This window comes from Coturnix japonica, chromosome 3 (genome assembly GCF_001577835.2).
Source record: "Coturnix japonica isolate 7356 chromosome 3, Coturnix japonica 2.1, whole genome shotgun sequence".
NCBI lineage: Eukaryota > Metazoa > Chordata > Aves > Galliformes > Phasianidae > Coturnix > Coturnix japonica.
The window spans coordinates 40932302-40949141 of record NC_029518.1 but is presented as its reverse complement, the minus strand read 5'-3'; the positions used below and the strand labels follow the sequence as shown (position 1 = coordinate 40949141).

Genomic DNA, 16840 nt, shown 5'->3' with positions numbered 1-16840 from the left:
GTGTGTCAGGATTGTTTTGTGCTGTGCAGTGGCTCTGATTTAATTTGCACTCGGAGGTCAAGAATGTTAAATCAGGAAAGGGCCTGGTTTCTTAACCAACAGTTTATAGGAAAAAAAAAATAACAAACTAGCAAACTCTTGTTGCGCAGGAACTGTGTTTTTTCTATCCTTGCTAATTCTCAAATGTTGTTGCTTTTCTCCTCTTTCCCCCACTGGGAAGCTTACCTCTGTTTATCTGTTATCAATATTAAGGTAATGAAGGTAGAGGAACTCCTGTGTTTACTGGTGAAGTGGACTGCACCTATTTTTTCACTTGGTATACCAAGTATGCATGTGTTAAAGAGAGAGAAGATCTTCTTTGCAGAGTTGCTGATAAGAAAAAGCACTATGATTTGTCACCTCTGGTCCGCAGTTCAGGTATGGCAGTGAAAACTAGCTTTCAGTTGCTTCTGTTCTGAATTGATATGCCATGTGTCATTGCAATTCCTTAGTTGAACAGTAATCAAATTTCACTTTTCTTCATGTTTTTCTGGGATTCTGGCATTCAATTCCTTCTTAAATTAAGTAAGCACCTTAGGAGAGTAAATATACGTTTAAAGACAATTGGGATGGGTGACTTTTTTTCTTCATGATAAAAGACATTTTGGGGTGCAGAGGATGGAAAGATTAAATTACATGTTGTATGGGAGATTGGTAATCACAGCGTGAACCACTGATTAATCAGCTGAGGCAAGTGTGGGGTCAACTGTGGGAGCACAGGTGAAAGTTATGTAGCTGTGCTCCTGTGAGGGGTGGAGTTCGACTCCACCTCCTCTGAGACCTCATTTAAGGGCTGACCCTCACTGAGGCAGCATCTCTTGGAGATCGCTTGCTAGTGAAGATTGCCTCAGCTCCTAGCGTCATCACTGGTGAGTTCCCCTTTTTCCTTATACCTTCTATACTTCTACTACCATCCTTGTAGTTACCATTCTTGTTAATGCCTGTATAGTTACCGCCAATACACGTGTTCATAATGATTGTATTTCAGAATCAGAATCAGCCCAGAACTGGGAAGCTGTGGACAGTAATCTTTCAGAGGAAGGGCGGAAGCGTTATTATATCAATGTCTGCCATAAAGTGCTGAAGAGAGGAGGAGCTTCCAGCTGCCCAGATGATGCTGCTATTTGCTCTGTAGGTGAGTCCTTTTCTTCTTGTCTGTGAGGCACTGAAGGTTTTGCAAATCCTCTGTAAACTGAAAGCGCCTGCACTGAGTGTTTCCAGTTACTTGAGGAAGAAAAGTTGGGAGTGTTATTTCCATTGTGCTCCCAAAGACTGTAGGAAACATGATATCAGTAGGCTTTTCTGTAACTAAGGAATGATATTGCACTCTTCCATGATTTGTAGTATAATTCTGGGAAAGTAAAATAAAAAGAAAAATCAAAAACCCATAGCCTAATGCTTTATTTTTTCATTTGTCTAGATAATGTTTTCTTCATGGTATAAAATGCTTTTTTTGGGGAAAAAATGACTTTCTTGTCTTTGCAGATAATGAAAAAAAAAGCAAGAATCTTGGAACATTTGTTTCTGCACCTAAGAAGGTTGGAGAAAACATTCAACTTACCTATTCAAATGGAGATAGCTGTGGCATTAACAAAAAAATCAAAACTATCATCACTCTTATATGCAGACCAGGTAAGGTCTTTGATCTAGTTAAAAACTGGAGGTCAGCTCCTGTTCCTAGGAATGGGTACTGTCTTACTGTATGTCTCTAATTTTCTTGTATACGAAAGTTGAAGAAATGTGCTTTGTTTGCTAGGATAATAATAACGTAACTGCATTTATGTTATGTTTTATCTGAGTAGTCTTTAAAGACTTTTTAGCAGTCTTTTAAGCTGAGATTGTCTCAAACAAAATGTGAGTTTAAGTGGTTAAAGGAAGCACCTGGAAGCCATAGCAAAAGGCACTTTCTATTTCCAGATTGTCTTGGTGGAAGACTTATTCTGAAATGCAATTGTATACTTTAACAGTCTTTTCCAATAAATGTATTTTGTTTCTAAATTGCTTGCAATGTACAAAATACTGAAGCGTTTGCCTTTTAATATTTTTAACTTTTTAATATTGTTCCCTCCTTATAATAGCCCATGAGGGAAATAGGAATCTTGTTTTTGTACCTCAGCCTGAGGAAGATAACTTTTCCAGGTGTGCTGGTCATGAGGTCATGTGCTAGTTCCTGATAAAGCTATTGCTTTGTAGCAAAGCTCCAGGTTTGCAAGTAAAAGGAAACTTCCTCTGGAAGTGTGAGATATACTGCTCAGTCTGTTACTGAGTACCATCTTCTACCCCTTGGCTAAGCTCAAGGAGGAGCTGGATGCAAGGAACTTGTCTATAAGGCATTTTTGATTTTGTGTGGTCCTTGTTTTTAGATGAGAGGTACTTTTAACTGTTAACTCCAGTTTGATGTTGGGAAGGAGTCTACTGCTAGCCTTGAATTTGTAGTTATTCTGTCAAATGATTGTACTGACTATACTGTATGAAGTTTAATACATTGCTCTTATGATACCAGGTGATCTAGAAAGTGCTCCAATCTTGATGTCTGAGGGTGTATGTTCATTTACTTTTGACTGGTATACTGCTGCTGCATGTGTCCTGTCTAAAACAGAAGGAGATAACTGTCAAGTCTCTGATCCTCAGGCAGGTAGGTTAAGTATCTGCATGTTGGCTACATTTAAAGATCTTGAGGAAAGAAATTGTTATGGTGCTTAGCCATCGTGCTTTGCAAAACTGAAGTGAGTTCAGTGCAAGCCTAAGTACCTTTAGCACTTCAGCACAGCTGTTTTAATTGCATGTGTATGGAAAGTGAGAGCAGCATGAGCATTAATACTCTGCCAGTGTGTTTGGGAGAATGGGTGTTACTTGTCTTTAGTAATATTTTGTGTAGGAAACGTGCTTTATATTTGAACTTGTGCCTTTCTGGAACAATTACGTGAAAGGAGACCTGTTTATGGGGATCACATCTGTATGTAACAACTAGCTGTGTAACCAGTGGAACTGAGATCTGACAGATGGCAAGAAAAAGTGGAACTCATAGCTTTTTCTTTTGTGTTAGGCTTCTCTTTTGATTTATCACCACTGACCAAGAAAAGCGGGTACTACACAGTTAGCACTGCAGAATATTTGTTCCACATAAATATCTGTGGCAGTGTGCCTGATGAATTGTGTCACACACAATCAGCCGCGTGCCAGGTAACAAAAGGGTGAGTAACTAATTCTCTTGCCTGTAATAGATTTCCTGTTGTGTTATGCGTTGTCTGTGTAACAGCAATTTGCATTTCAAATTGCTATTGCACTACTAGAATTCAGGGAATTTGCATATAAAACATGTAAAATAGCATGTGGTAGAACAGTAGTTAGGCTGCCAGCTATTTCAAGTAAAGTGCAAATATGATTTTGCTTGCATTTAGCTTTTGAGACTGAGGGTGTTCATTGCTCCTTCAGGCGTATGGTGCTTTTTTTTGGTGTGGTCTTATGGGAAACCAGGAGTTGGACTCAATGATCCTTGTGGGACCCTTCCAATTTAGGATGTTCTATATAGAATTCACTGCAGGCACTAAAACTGCACTTCATGGGAAGATAGTTAGGCTAAGTCTGACAGAGCTAGCATTAAGTTAAAGAAAGCCTCCTAGACCAAACTTGGACTTGAGCTAAGGGCATGTGAGTCTTCTTGTCATCCATAAGTGGGAAGACTTGCTGTTGTGCAGTCCTAGATCTTCTGTCCTCAGGTAACTGCATGAATCCAAACTGAGCTTAGTATTTAAAATACATAGTTTGAAAAATATGAGTTTTTCTGTCACTATAAAGAATGCAAGGATTAGCGTGTTCAGTATCTAATTAAGGTAGGATTCCCTCTCCAAGGGTCACCTATTCATGTTTTAAGTTTCCTTCTGGTGGAAAGCATCATCCTAGCATGCTTTGTCTAATCACCGTTACTTAATCCTTTTGCCTTATTATGGAATCTTCTATAAACATACCTATGTGCTTGTTGATTAGAATACTTCTCTTTAGCTTTGAATTTGGTTCAGTCTCAAAGCCTGTGCTTTTTTTTCTTTTTTAGAAAGGATCAGTTTTGGAGTCTTGGACTACCTAATTCCAGACTTTCCTATTATGATGGTCTGATTCAGTTGACCTACAAAAATGGTACTGCTTATAACAATGAGAAGAAAACACAGCGATCTACCCTTATAACTTTCCTGTGTGATCGTCAGGCTGGAGTAGGTCAGCCTGAATATCAGGTGAGAAGTCATGTATAAAAAAGGGAAGTTTTTGTCTGTGGATTTTGATAATAATCACTGTTAGGCATTGCAGCGGAGGTTTGTGGGTGGAGATTTGTGGATGCAAATACCCATATCTATAAAGGAAGCAGTTATTTCTCTTGGTGTATCTGTCAGTGTCCGTAACGCTTGTTTTGCCTAGTGAACAGCATGCTGTTGACCTGCGTCAGATTTTCTTGCCTTGCTATTCTCTAGTTTCTAGGCTGTGTAATTTGATTCATGTAGTAGTCTGTAGGTCATTTGATGCTTTCATATGTGGTTTGTTGGTTTTTTTTTTTTAGGTAGAAGATAGCTATACCTACAACTTCAGATGGTACACTGAATATGCCTGTCCTGAAATGCCATTGGAGTGCATTGTGACGGATCCCACCACCATGGATCAGTATGACTTGTCAAGGTAAAATTGAGTCTCTGTGTGAGCTTAGCTGAGCTTAGCTGTTCTAGGTTTGTGTTCTGGCTTATGCCTTAGCACTGCATGATGTTGGCTTTGTATGTAGGTAGCATTAGAAAAGTCATCTGTTATAACAATGTGAACTGGAAGTATCCTGAAATGTAGGTATTTCAATCTAGTGTATTCGCTCACTTCCCAAGATAGAAGCTGACTCTTTGATTTTACTGTCAGTTTCTATTGAGACTGACAAAGCAAAAGAGTTTATGTATACATGTATTTTTAGCATAAAACTTTTCCTTTCCACCCAGCTTAGCAAAATCAGAGAAGAGAGGTCAAAATTGGTATGCCATGGATAACTCAGGACCAAATGAGCGCAAGAAGTACTACATAAATGTCTGCCGGCCACTACTTGCTGTTCCAGGATGTGACCGACGAGCGTCTGTGTGTCAGATGGAATATCGCCATGATCATGTGAGCAGCCCTTCCATCCATCCCAGCTCAAAGCTGGTTTTCGAGGTGTTTAAAATAAAGGGGTCTACAAGATGAACACGTACATTTTAACTCCTTGGTACAACGTACAGTGGTATCCTGTGTATATATGATTCTTTCTTCTGTTTTAAAAATAGAGAAGCCATTCTGGTGGCATTATTTTAGGAACCTTCTATTCTGGATGTCCTGTCTTGTGTAGAGCTTGGATTGGAGTGTTGTCCACTCTGCTCTTAGTGTTTAGGCTTTTGAATAAGTTAGTCAGAAGTTGCCAAGAGAAAAAGGATTCTGCTAGTGTTCTTCTTCTTACATAGTGACTTTGTGCTTTGCTAATCATGCATATGTGGAAGGTCAACTCTAAGAATGGCTAGAGGCTTCAGCATAGCTTTAAACAACTTTACAGATTACACTGTATTTATTGTACTTGATTACTGGGCTCCCTAAACTTCTAAGCTGTGTAGCTGATGTGATGGGGTGGTTGTTTTGAGGCACTATAGGCACCTTATCATAAAATAACTGTTCTGTGGCACTGACATTTTAAGGATGTGGACCTATATATTTTTCTTCCACTCTGTGTTTGAGAGATTTCTAGATTTGATTTGTGAATGCAATGCAGAGAACCTTCTGTATACAAGATTATTGTATCTTTTTTTCTTTAACTATTTTAAGAAATGTCCTTTTGAGTTCAAAACTGCTGACAGTTTTCTTTTTTTTTTCCCCTAGGATTCTTACTATGAAGTCACATCTATCAGTAATCTTGGTGTTGCCAGCAAAGAACTAGTAGTTGAAAGAGTCGGTCACATTCTTCTAACTTATGCAAATGGCTCTGTTTGCATCAATGCTGATGGAAAGAGAACTACTTATACCACCACCATCCACTTCGTGTGTTCCAGGGGCACTCTTGTAAGGACAAATTACCATTCAGTTGATTTATCATAGATTTTCTGTCACGTGACATGAAACTACCTGAAAAATTATAGCATGTAAGACTTAATCTTAAGGGAGGCTGCTTGAGGGTTTACCTTTATTTTTCTGCATCTCTGTTTTAAATTGGGTGCATTTTACTGGATTCTGAAACTGAGTATTTCATCATAAACAAGAGCTAATTAGAAGCTAATGACCCTAGTAGGAACTGATGTTTCAGACTAGTCTAATTAGCATGAAAAAGTACCTTTTTTTTTTAGTTACAGACATTGTGGAAAATCTCAAGGGGAAGAATGTTGAAAGTGCATTCCCAGACTGAGCTTCTGTATCTCTGCCGTTTGATTCTACAAGAGTTCTTAATTCTATAGAACTACTGCTGATACAAATCCACGTGTTAATGTTGAGACTCTAGTGGCAAGTGGGGAAGCTAAAGATGTTTGCTTAAGTCTTTTCCTACTGGCGTGTGAATATGCAAGTTGTAATTCGCTTACTTTAGTGGGCTTTCCAAGAGAAATGGTGAAAATCCGAGTCTTAGAGCAGATATGAGCTACTTTAGTTTTGTATGAAAGCACTCAATCTTGATTTCAGTAACTTCAGTTATGTCAGCTAGCAGTATCTTGGAGTGCCTGATTTTTGTTTATAGTGTACTATACCATATATCCCAAACCCTCTAGTACTGAGGGCTGTTGGTAGGATACTTTTAAAGAAAAGTCTCACAAATGTGTGAAGGTCTTGGCTATTATTTTTTACTTGATTCTGGTCTTCTATCTGCGATCCATTTCCAGAATAGCAGCCCCCGGTTTATTTCTATTCAAGAATGTGTGGTTACGTTCCTATGGGAAACTGAAGCTGCTTGTCCAATCAAGGAAACAAAAGATGATTCTCAGGTAAGAAAATCTCACAGAACTATGGGAGTTGGAAAGGGACCTCAAGAAACTGAGTACAACCTTCTTCCTAAAGCAGGTTTCCTACTGTAGGTTGCACAGGTAGGTATTCAAGTGAGGCTTGGATGTCTACATAGGAGACTCCACAGCCTCTCTGGGCAACCTGTTCCAGTGCTCCATCACCCTTACTGTAAAGAAGTTCTTCTGCATGTTATTATGGAGCTTCCCTATGTAGAAGTTCTAGGCTGTTTTTATTGCTCTAGGAGGTAACATAATTACAGTGAAATGAAGTTGATCATGGTGGAACTTTGTGCTATCTTACTGTTTTATTTAAGTGTTCATAAAGCATGTAACATTGGACAATAGAGTTTCAGTGCATGCTGAAAGAGCAGATTCCATGACATTAGATGCTTTATTTCCTTATGAGGCTGCTAGTGAAGTTGAGTGCTTTTTAAAGACTTACATTATCCTTGTTTGTGTATAGCCAATCAAATACGTACAGTGAGCCACTCAGTTACTCTGTTTTAGAAGTCTCAAAATATTGCATTAGTGTACATATATCTTTCAATTAAAACATTTGCTCTAGCTAACCCCATAAATTACATCATTTAAGTTACACTTAGCCATACTGGCATATGACCAATGTCAACAGACAACTGTGCAAAAGAATTCCATGAAAAGTTGCTACTGCCAGAGCTGTATTCTAGTTGTCTAAATTAAATTGCTGCTTGGTACATAGGATAGATATGCATGCAAATCACTACTTTGGCTCTCTGAAAAAGTTAGAAGTAGAATGTTAAACAAAGGAAATGCAGAGGTAGAGAATAATACTGTTATAATTTTTATTTTATAGTCCTGCTCTGTGCGAGATCCGAACAGTGGGTTTTTGTTCAATCTGCAGCCATTAGCTGCAGAAAAGGGCTATACAACCACTGGCATTGGGAAGACCTACTTGGTAAGGATTCTGACTGTACAGTCTGTTGCTTATGGGTTCTGCTGTTACTTTTTTTTGTTCTTCTTGTTATGCTTAATGAGTTGGAGCTTTTACTCCATCCTCTTACAAAATTTAAGTTGGCAGAAAAGCATTGTACTTGAGAGAAGAATAGAAGATAAATTGATTCATCATTCATAACAGTATTTAAATAATATTTTGTTGTATAGCAAAACTAAAAATTAGTCACACCATAGAGGTACCTCTAAGCTATGCATGGCTAGTTATGTACTCAGTTGTATAATACTGGTTTACTAACTAGTGCTAAAAATAGGCAGTGTAAGCCTATGAGAGATTTAATTTATTCATGTCAGTGTTCTTTATGTGCTTTATGTGTCTCGTTAGTTTTAGACTATCCAGATAGTATCGTAGGGTTTTTGACTAGCTAAATCACATCCTGTTCATCCAGTCGGGTAAATTTGTGGACCCTGAGGGTGTTGTTCCTGTATAGATGTCTTGCAGTTCAGATGTGGTAGGCATTTCATAATGTTTGAAATTAGGCTTTAACAAGAGAATTTCACTGATGCAGAAAGACAATATAAGCTTAACCTTTCTGAACCAGCTAACATTGTGTACACCTGTATGTTTTTAAAAATTCTAGCTAAACATCTGTGGACCTATGCCAGAATGTGGTAAAATCAATGGAAAACCAGCTGCTGGATGTGAAGCAGACAATCTGACATCAGTGAGGATGGTAGAATTGGACAAAACTCTCTATCTGTCTAGTGAAGGGTTTCTAACTCTTACCTACAGAGGTCCTCTTCTTGTCGAATCAGGTGAGTTCAGGAAACGTGCAGTGCAGCTTGTCACTAATATTGTACTTACTGTCAGTCTTCATTTCACAGTTTGTGTAATAAAACCTCCTGGGTTTAATGCTAGTCAATTAAACAGGCTTAGTTCATGAGCATCTCATATGAGAAATCAAACCATGCTAAATGATTATGGTTCAGCTTTCAGAAATAAATGTGCACTTCCGATCTACTAAAATTGGATAAAATGCAGCACAGGATGTTTTTCCCCTTACTAAGTGAATGAAAAATGCCTTCCCTTAGAAGGGGAAATAAATAATTAGAGAAAGCAAGCAAAATGAGCTCTGGCTCTTAAGTGAAATTATTGCTTTAGAGATTATTCACAAAACCGAGGCTTTACATAGTTTTATTACTGAAAAATGACGTTTCAAGTATCTTATGCTGTAATAAGGAGTTCCTTGAATAAGTGCTTTAGTATCTCGTGTACCTGCTGCGTGAATTCTAGTCTGTTTTGCAAGTAAAACTAATGAGAAGTAAAACCCAAAAGCTAAACACAAGCTCTCCAGTTGTACTAAAATTTAGTTTTGAGCTGGGTGCAGAGCATTTTAAAAGGTTTTTTCAGACACGTGTCTTGGATTAAGATGCTTCTGAAATGCACTCTCTCTCTCTGTACAAATTACTATGATAATTTTATTTTTCACAGGCATAAAACTTCCGTTACATAGCAAGCACCAAAACAAGTGATTGAGCTACCATGTATTGCACTGAGAGCTCCTACTTTTGTTTGTTTACTCTAGGATGCAATGATGACAAATACATTTACTACTATGGGCTATGGAGAAGACTAAAGATGCATTGCTTAGAAAGCATCAGTATTAGTTGTTCTCTGGTTATTATACAACTTAAAGAACCACTCTGTGTGTGATGCAGCCTAGGAGTTACTGGTACAGTGAATTTGATGTTTTGTAGGCTTTCTGTTTCCACAAATGTGTCAAAGATGTGGGAAACACAGTTCAGCGACTGTGATTACGCTCTTTAAAATGTGTCTATGTTCTGTTCTCTATTCTGCAATGATACTTGTGACTGCTATGTGTTTTAGGGCAGTTCTCTAAAGATGGCTTGTTTTTTGTCATTCAGAAAATGTACAAACAGAAGGTAGTGTTGTCTTTGAAGCAGTTTAATAGGAAGCTGTTAGAAAATCTTAGTCAAGTGTTACCTGCTGCTGCTTCGTTGCATATTTAAATTGAAGTACAAGTTCAGTGTTTGTTTTACAGGGAAGTCAGACACATTCACAGTGACTTTCATCTGTAATGATTTATATCCTGGAGAGCTGAAGTTTGTGCATGAAGAGATCAACAGTATGCTGAACATCCATGATACTTTTTTTGAGTTTCACACAGCTCTGGCCTGTGCTCCTGCTCCTGTAGACTGCCAGATTACAGGTAAATATGTTCCTGGGATTCACGTTGGCTCTGTGCAGTAACTATTAGAAAGATTAACTGACCACCACAGGCTTTTGTGGAGGAGGCCATTGAGACGAAGGTTTAAGGATGCCTGGTCTGAATAATCTTGATACTTGAGATCTTCATAAAGGTGGAGAGGGAGAAGAATTAATTTGTTTGAAGCAGGTTTAAGTTACAAAAATAAGGAGGAGACTAATGTGGAACATAGATGTTACTTCAGTCTAACTAAAGAAAATATATTAAATTTGTATTGTCTCTATGAATTGAATTAGTTACTTGTGGTAGCTAAACTGCTCATCATCAAGGGAAGTCTGTTTTTTCACTTAGTGTAGTTACTTCTTTATGCAAACAGTACCCTTTCTCAGAGGGTATCTGATGTGATTCTGAACAACACTTTGAATTATTTGTCAATGAAATGTATTACCTGAAACTCAATACTGTTGCAACTATCTTAGCAAGGCTTCCAGCTTACTGTACATACCACATCTCTTCCAGATGCTGCTGGCAATGAGTATGACTTAAGTGATTTGAGCAAAGAGCGTGAACCGTGGGTTGCTATAGATACTTCAAAGGATGCAAAGAAGCGAACATTTTTCTTGAATGTTTGCAAGCCTTTGCCTTTTGTGCCTGGATGCCCTGGTAAGCCAAATGACCAATGCTTCTTGACTTTTTGGCTTCTCATGCTAGACCCTCTATGCAGAATGACAACCCTTGCTATTTTAAAAAGATTTCTTGAATCCTGCTTGTTCAGTTGCTGAACTTGAGATATCTCATCTGTGTCTATGCAAGGGTTTAGAAGTACTGCAGAGCACTCAGACTGAGAGCAGACTTGATATTAAACAGGACTCTTGTACTGAGATAGGGAGACATTTGGGGTAAATGTTTTCAGAGCAGCATGCACAAGTATCCTGACTTTTCTTTTTAAAAAGGCAAGCTAAAAGTTGATGCCTTTTATCTGAATGAGTTCTGAATTTTTAGAGAGTTTAAATAAAAAAAGCAAGAAATAAATTAAAGGTCTCAGTGAATGCAGGACAGTGAATTTCTATCTCAAAGCCTTTAGGCAGACAATGTCACTGCATTCATAGAAATGCACCTGCTGTGTTGTGCTTTAGGTATTTGAACCGTTCTGAGTGCTTGAAGCTCTCTTACAAAGCTACTCCATTATTTGGTCTTACAGTCAATACAGAGAACTGGTTGTCAGAGCTTTGTACTGAAGTTTTATTTTGCTTTCCTGTAGGTGGTGCCATAGGATCCTGTGTGAAATATGCTGATAAAAGTGAGAACCTCGGAGTCATTCAGATGAATCCACAGGCGGCTACTGATGGGTCACTGAGCATTACTTACTTGAATGGTGATATGTGTAAAGATAAGCGACACTATTCTACACGTATAATATTCCAGTGTGATCAATCAATGGTAATTTGCTATGCAGATAACTACTACTGAAGACTTTTGAGCTTGGAATTACTTATAACAGCAGAGACAGTATACTATTTTTTTTTTTTTTTTTTTTGTAGTGAAGAGACTGGTTCTAAAATGCAGTGTCTTGTATAAAGGCTTTTTCTCTCGTTTCTCCTTTCAGCTGCTTTTCGAGTTCTTTGAGAACAGTAATGGACTCTGAACTTTTGAGCTGCTAAAGGCAGCTTTGTACAGAAAGGGTTCTGCAGCTTGATAACAGAGACTTTAGACTATGCAACTGCAATAAAGGGTTATCTCTTATATGCTTTGGGGCTTGCAATTTAGTTGTTGTTGTATGACGGAGATGTACTAACTTTTCTTTTTTTTTTTTTTTCCTGTAGGGATCTCCAGTTTTGGAGCAAGAAGATGACTGTGAGTTTGTATTTGTTTGGAGAACATTGGCAGCCTGTCCTGTTCACAAAGCAGAAGGTATGTGTGGTTGAGCTTTAAAATATATAACAAATCTGTACAAAAAGCAAATACCTAGTGGAGCTATACTTGCTTTTTTGCCGTGCAGATACTTCAGTGGTGGTTGCTGACTTTTGCATTGAAGTCTCTTTAGAGCTTAGGTCCAGCAGAAATACCTAACCTTAAAAGTGCAATTTAGGGTGATAGTTAAATGGACTCTTGTATTTAGGGAGGAGATAGAGTATTATTACTCTGCTCAAATCATAGTACTGCCTCAATCACTGTGAGGCTTGCTGGTGCCTTGCAAATATTGGTGCTAGATTTAATGAGTGTGATTGATCCTATGTTTGTCAGGGCATCCCTTTTTTCTCCCTAAAGAGTGGAAACAGTTGTGAACTTAACTCTTAGTAGATGATTGTGGAGAGACCAGAGGGGACAGTGAGTTTACAGTTGACTTTAGGACATGCAAGAAGGAATTGATTGTAAGTTCTGGTAGTCAGCTGGCCCTTTGAAAGCTGAATATGCAGATATATTCTCTGCCTAGACAGGCTTTGTTTTACAGCTTGCAGATAACGCCTTGCATAATATCCAGACTTTCAGTAAAGTACCTGTTTGCAACTGTACTAGACATAATCGATACTGTCAGTTACTTACATGTGGTGCAAGAGGTGCTGCTCTGTCATATGCAATTACTGTGCAGGATGCAGTTGACAAGAGTCATGATTTTGAAGGAATAAAAAATTGTGTCATTGTGTCTTGGTTACCAACTTGTTATGGGATTAATGAAAAAACATTAATCATGTGATACTTGTGATCACTTGAATTGAGGTCTCAATCAGCAGTAATACTATAGATTTTCTGTCAGCTGATTAGACCCATTAAACTAGAACTTCCTCATACCTTTTTTCTTCATAGACCTTGATATTCCCTTAAGCATAACAATTTCTACATTGATTATCTACTAAATCTGCAGACCTCATAACTGTTCAAGGAAAATGCAAGACTGACATCTAGGACAACTTTTGCTTCAGCCTTGACATCACTGTTCTTTCCAGACAGTCAAGCAAATGCTGGACTTAGTGTTTCTGGTTCTGTCCATAACCACCTTCTATGGTGAAGGAAGAGTCTGTGAGGACAGTTTTTGAAATATAGTGTAGCTCTTACATTTTTGTGTTAATGGTAGTTATGGCTCATAGATATTGGGTTGTATTTTAAATTCTTGACTTTCCTTTAAAGGAGAGGATTGCCAGGTGAAAGATCCAAGATATGGTCATATTTATAATCTGAAGCCACTTTCCAATAAAGACATAAAAGTGAGTACAGATGAGTATGACTACTACTTCAGAGTTTGTGGAGAAATAACAGAACACTGCGGACCAAAGGCTCATAATGTGTCATCATGTCAAGTAAAGAAGAAGGACATCACTTTCAAAAAAGTAGCAGGTATGGCACTTGATTGGAAGGAACTTGAGGAGTGAAAGAATAGTAAGAGTTATTTGTCATGTAGTAGCTTCAGTTATATGCTAGTTCATCCTGTGTGTTTTATAAGATAAAATACCCTACCACTTCTTCATGTGCAAGTAAAATCTATGTATAAAAAGAGAGTGTAAAATCTTATCTTACTGTGTAAAAAGGGATATTTCATTTCCTTTTATGCTGGGATATAAGAAATGACTAGGTCATGTTTTAGAGGAAAGTCTAGGTCTTTCTATCAGTACTTTACTATGCCTGTATCTGCTGTCAGTGTAACTATTGCCAGATGTGTTGTTGCAGTTGTGTTTACTGGATTATCTGTTTAACTTTCTTTTCTTGCCTCTTCACTTCTAGGCTTGCTTACAGAGAAACTAACTTTCAAAAATGGTTTAATAATGATTAATTACACCAGTGGAGAAAAATGTCATAAAATATATGAGCGATCAACTGCCATTTTATTCTACTGTGACAAGACTACACTAGAGGTTAGTTGCAAAACATTAAATTCCTGAATATACTGTCTTCCAGAACTTCTCTCTTCATAATTCGCAGGAGGGTAAGATGAAGAATGTGAACTGGCTTCCTTCAAGAACTGCTTATTCACTTACAGACTAGGCAGGAGATGTAAAGCTCTTCTGAGGCTTTAATAAATAACTGAGCTTGCCTATTTATGGAAGGAACCTTCCTCATGCCTCAGAAAGAGCATAGAAAGTCAGAGCATGGTGTTCTTTTAAGAAATGTCTGCTACTAGCAAAACTCTTAGAGATGTTGGTGAGGGGTGTTTGCTCAGAGCAGTCTATTTGTTAGAAGTAAAAGGCAGGAGAACTAATCTGCAGAGAAACAAGTAGTATGTGGCCAGTCCACAAAAACCTGCGTAACTTGGTGTCTTCAATAGCGATCTCTATTCTTGTACTTACTTTCCTGTTCATAAAGAATGGTGCCTATGTTTACTTTTGGCTTTTCCTTGTGTCACAGAGGAGTCTGTAGATTTTAGTGGTTGCTGTTTAATCAGAATTGGGTGTGTAGATTAACTTGGGTTTGCGGAAAACTGTGTTTTAAACATCTTGGGCTATACTTTTCAGATCAGAAGGATAGTGTGTATCTAAGATTGTATGTAAATAGAAGTTACTGCACCTTCTTGAATCAAAACCAGGTCTTTATGGTAACTTTTATGATGTTTAAATGGTTTAAAAAAAAATTCATATCAAATTTTGTTCTTTCAGCCTGTATTTTTGAAGGAAACTCCAGACTGTACCTACATGTTTGAATGGCATACACAATATGCCTGCCCACCTGTTAAATCTACTGAGTGTTCCTACAAGTAAGCTGCTTTTTTTTTTTTACTGAAAGTGAAGTGGGGGTATGTGAACTTACTGCAATCTCATGCAATACCACTACTTTAGCTATTATGTTTTTGACTTAATTTGTTTGCACTGAATGTCATTTTAGCTACTAAAGCCATGTTCTGAGTAATTTTGTTACATGATTTGTACTTTCTTGTACTTTGTACAAGAAAAATACTTCACTTGAGAGTTTCCTGAGGAATTTAGTATAAAAGTGAACTGTTAAGTATGCTGATAGTGTTAGAAATCTGAACGCACTAGCTTTTTATAAGCATGTATATTCAACTATAGCAACTTAAACCAGGAAACAAGTGATACTTAAGAACTTCCATCAGACAGTACTCCAGGAAAAATGACAGTCAGCTTGTGTGTGTTTGGTGTGCACAGTGTATGTTCCAATGAAATTAAAAATTACTTATGCATTATATGGTCTGTGTGTATATGGGCAGTTTGCTGTAGGTTAGATGACTTTTATCTGTACTGAATTAGAGGCTTGTGGGTTTCAGTGAATCTGGTGCACTCTTATCATAACACCCTTTGTAAAGTTTCTGGGATGAAGTTTATTGTGAATAACAACTCCTAGAGTTGCTGGAATTACTTTTTAAAATACTTCTTAAATAAAATTTTCTGTCTTACAGGGATGATGAAGGAAATTTCTATGACTTTTCATCTCTGACACGGCATAGAGAGAACTGGGAGGCAACAGATATATCTACTGCTACAAAGAAATACTATATTAATGTCTGCAAGCCTTTAGTACCATATGGTGCTGCACGTAAGAGTGAAACGTATTCTAGCTACAAATAGAGGGTGGTTAGGGTTGGTGGCAGGGGAGGAATCCACAGTGAGTGTAATTTGTGTGCTGGTTTGGAGGTAGATCAGCTATGGTATAACAAAGTGGATTTTTATTCCAGCCAAGCTGGCCTTAACTTTCGGAATAATAATGCAGTGGTTTTGTTTATCTGTATAGATTCCTGTCCTCCTGATGCTGCTGTCTCGCTTGTGGAAGGTGTAAAATGTATAAGCCTTGGAGAAGTGGCTGAAGGACCCCGGTGGGAAAATGGCATTTCTACTCTGAAATATATTAATGGGGAGCTTTGTCCAGATAAAATTCGCAGGAAAACAACGATATTGCGCCTTAAGTGTGATGAAAGCAAAATTGTAAGTAGGCTTCTCCTGGTAGGATTTTACTTTTTTTGGGGGGGGGAAGGTGGAGCCATTCTTAGCTGTTCCCTACTCTTAGCTATTTGTGAGACAGCTTTATGAGCAGACTATGGAATGGTATTTTAGATGATGTGCAGCTCTTAAGAGGTCTCTTGCACATTCTGTTAGCAGTTTTTATCATCTGGAATGCCTTCAAATTGTTTGCATCTTGAAAGTGAGCATATTGTATCTTGGGAAACACCTAGAGCAGTGCAAATATCTAGTGTTACTGTCTGTAGTTTTTAAGTCTTGGCTGCTCATCTTTGTGCCTAGCCATTAATTATGCCTGTTTGAAATGTTTCATCCTCAGCTTTTGGATTTTCCACTGCCTAACTAGACTATCTTTAGCTCACTTATTATCAGTAGAGTAAAACTGATAAGCATGTGATACTGCTACACTGTGGCAAACTACTGTAATAGTTAACTTGCTGGTCCCAAATATTAAGTCCTAAGAGTGACATCTGAATTGAGCTCAGCTAGAGGTGTCAGGGATAACCCTGTGACATGAAACCTTACGGTACCACTTTGCAGAGATGTAGTCTGTTTTGTGTTTAGGAATCGAAGCCAGAACTTATAATGGCCATTGAAGATTGCGAATACAGCTTCTTATGGTTCACCGCTGCTGCGTGTCCTCTTAAAAGCAACATGCAAAATGACTGCCGGGTAACAAATCCTGCAACAGGTAAGGAGAGAGCCTGAGAACTCTGTTTGTGAGTGAGGCAGCTGGAAGCAATGTAACTGTTCTCAAAGGACTATATGA

General features: G+C 38.0%; 1 protein-coding gene across 2 annotated transcripts in view; it reads left to right on the top strand.

Moving 5' to 3' along the window:
• The window catches only part of IGF2R (insulin like growth factor 2 receptor), a 52084-nt gene that overhangs the window by 20863 nt on the left and 14381 nt on the right, over nt 1-16840 (top strand). For both annotated transcript variants that reach the window (XM_015858059.2, XM_015858058.2), the window contains exons 11-32: nt 253-417; nt 1028-1174; nt 1525-1671; nt 2543-2674; nt 3086-3233; nt 4091-4268; nt 4589-4704; nt 5007-5169; nt 5908-6087; nt 6894-6995; nt 7846-7947; nt 8585-8759; nt 10007-10174; nt 10691-10834; nt 11433-11611; nt 11995-12082; nt 13298-13504; nt 13889-14019; nt 14758-14855; nt 15516-15652; nt 15848-16038; nt 16636-16762. In XM_015858059.2, the coding sequence (XP_015713545.1) occupies nt 253-417; nt 1028-1174; nt 1525-1671; nt 2543-2674; nt 3086-3233; nt 4091-4268; nt 4589-4704; nt 5007-5169; nt 5908-6087; nt 6894-6995; nt 7846-7947; nt 8585-8759; nt 10007-10174; nt 10691-10834; nt 11433-11611; nt 11995-12082; nt 13298-13504; nt 13889-14019; nt 14758-14855; nt 15516-15652; nt 15848-16038; nt 16636-16762 (3225 nt within the window). The remainder of the gene's footprint in view (nt 1-252; nt 418-1027; nt 1175-1524; nt 1672-2542; nt 2675-3085; nt 3234-4090; nt 4269-4588; nt 4705-5006; nt 5170-5907; nt 6088-6893; nt 6996-7845; nt 7948-8584; nt 8760-10006; nt 10175-10690; nt 10835-11432; nt 11612-11994; nt 12083-13297; nt 13505-13888; nt 14020-14757; nt 14856-15515; nt 15653-15847; nt 16039-16635; nt 16763-16840) is intronic.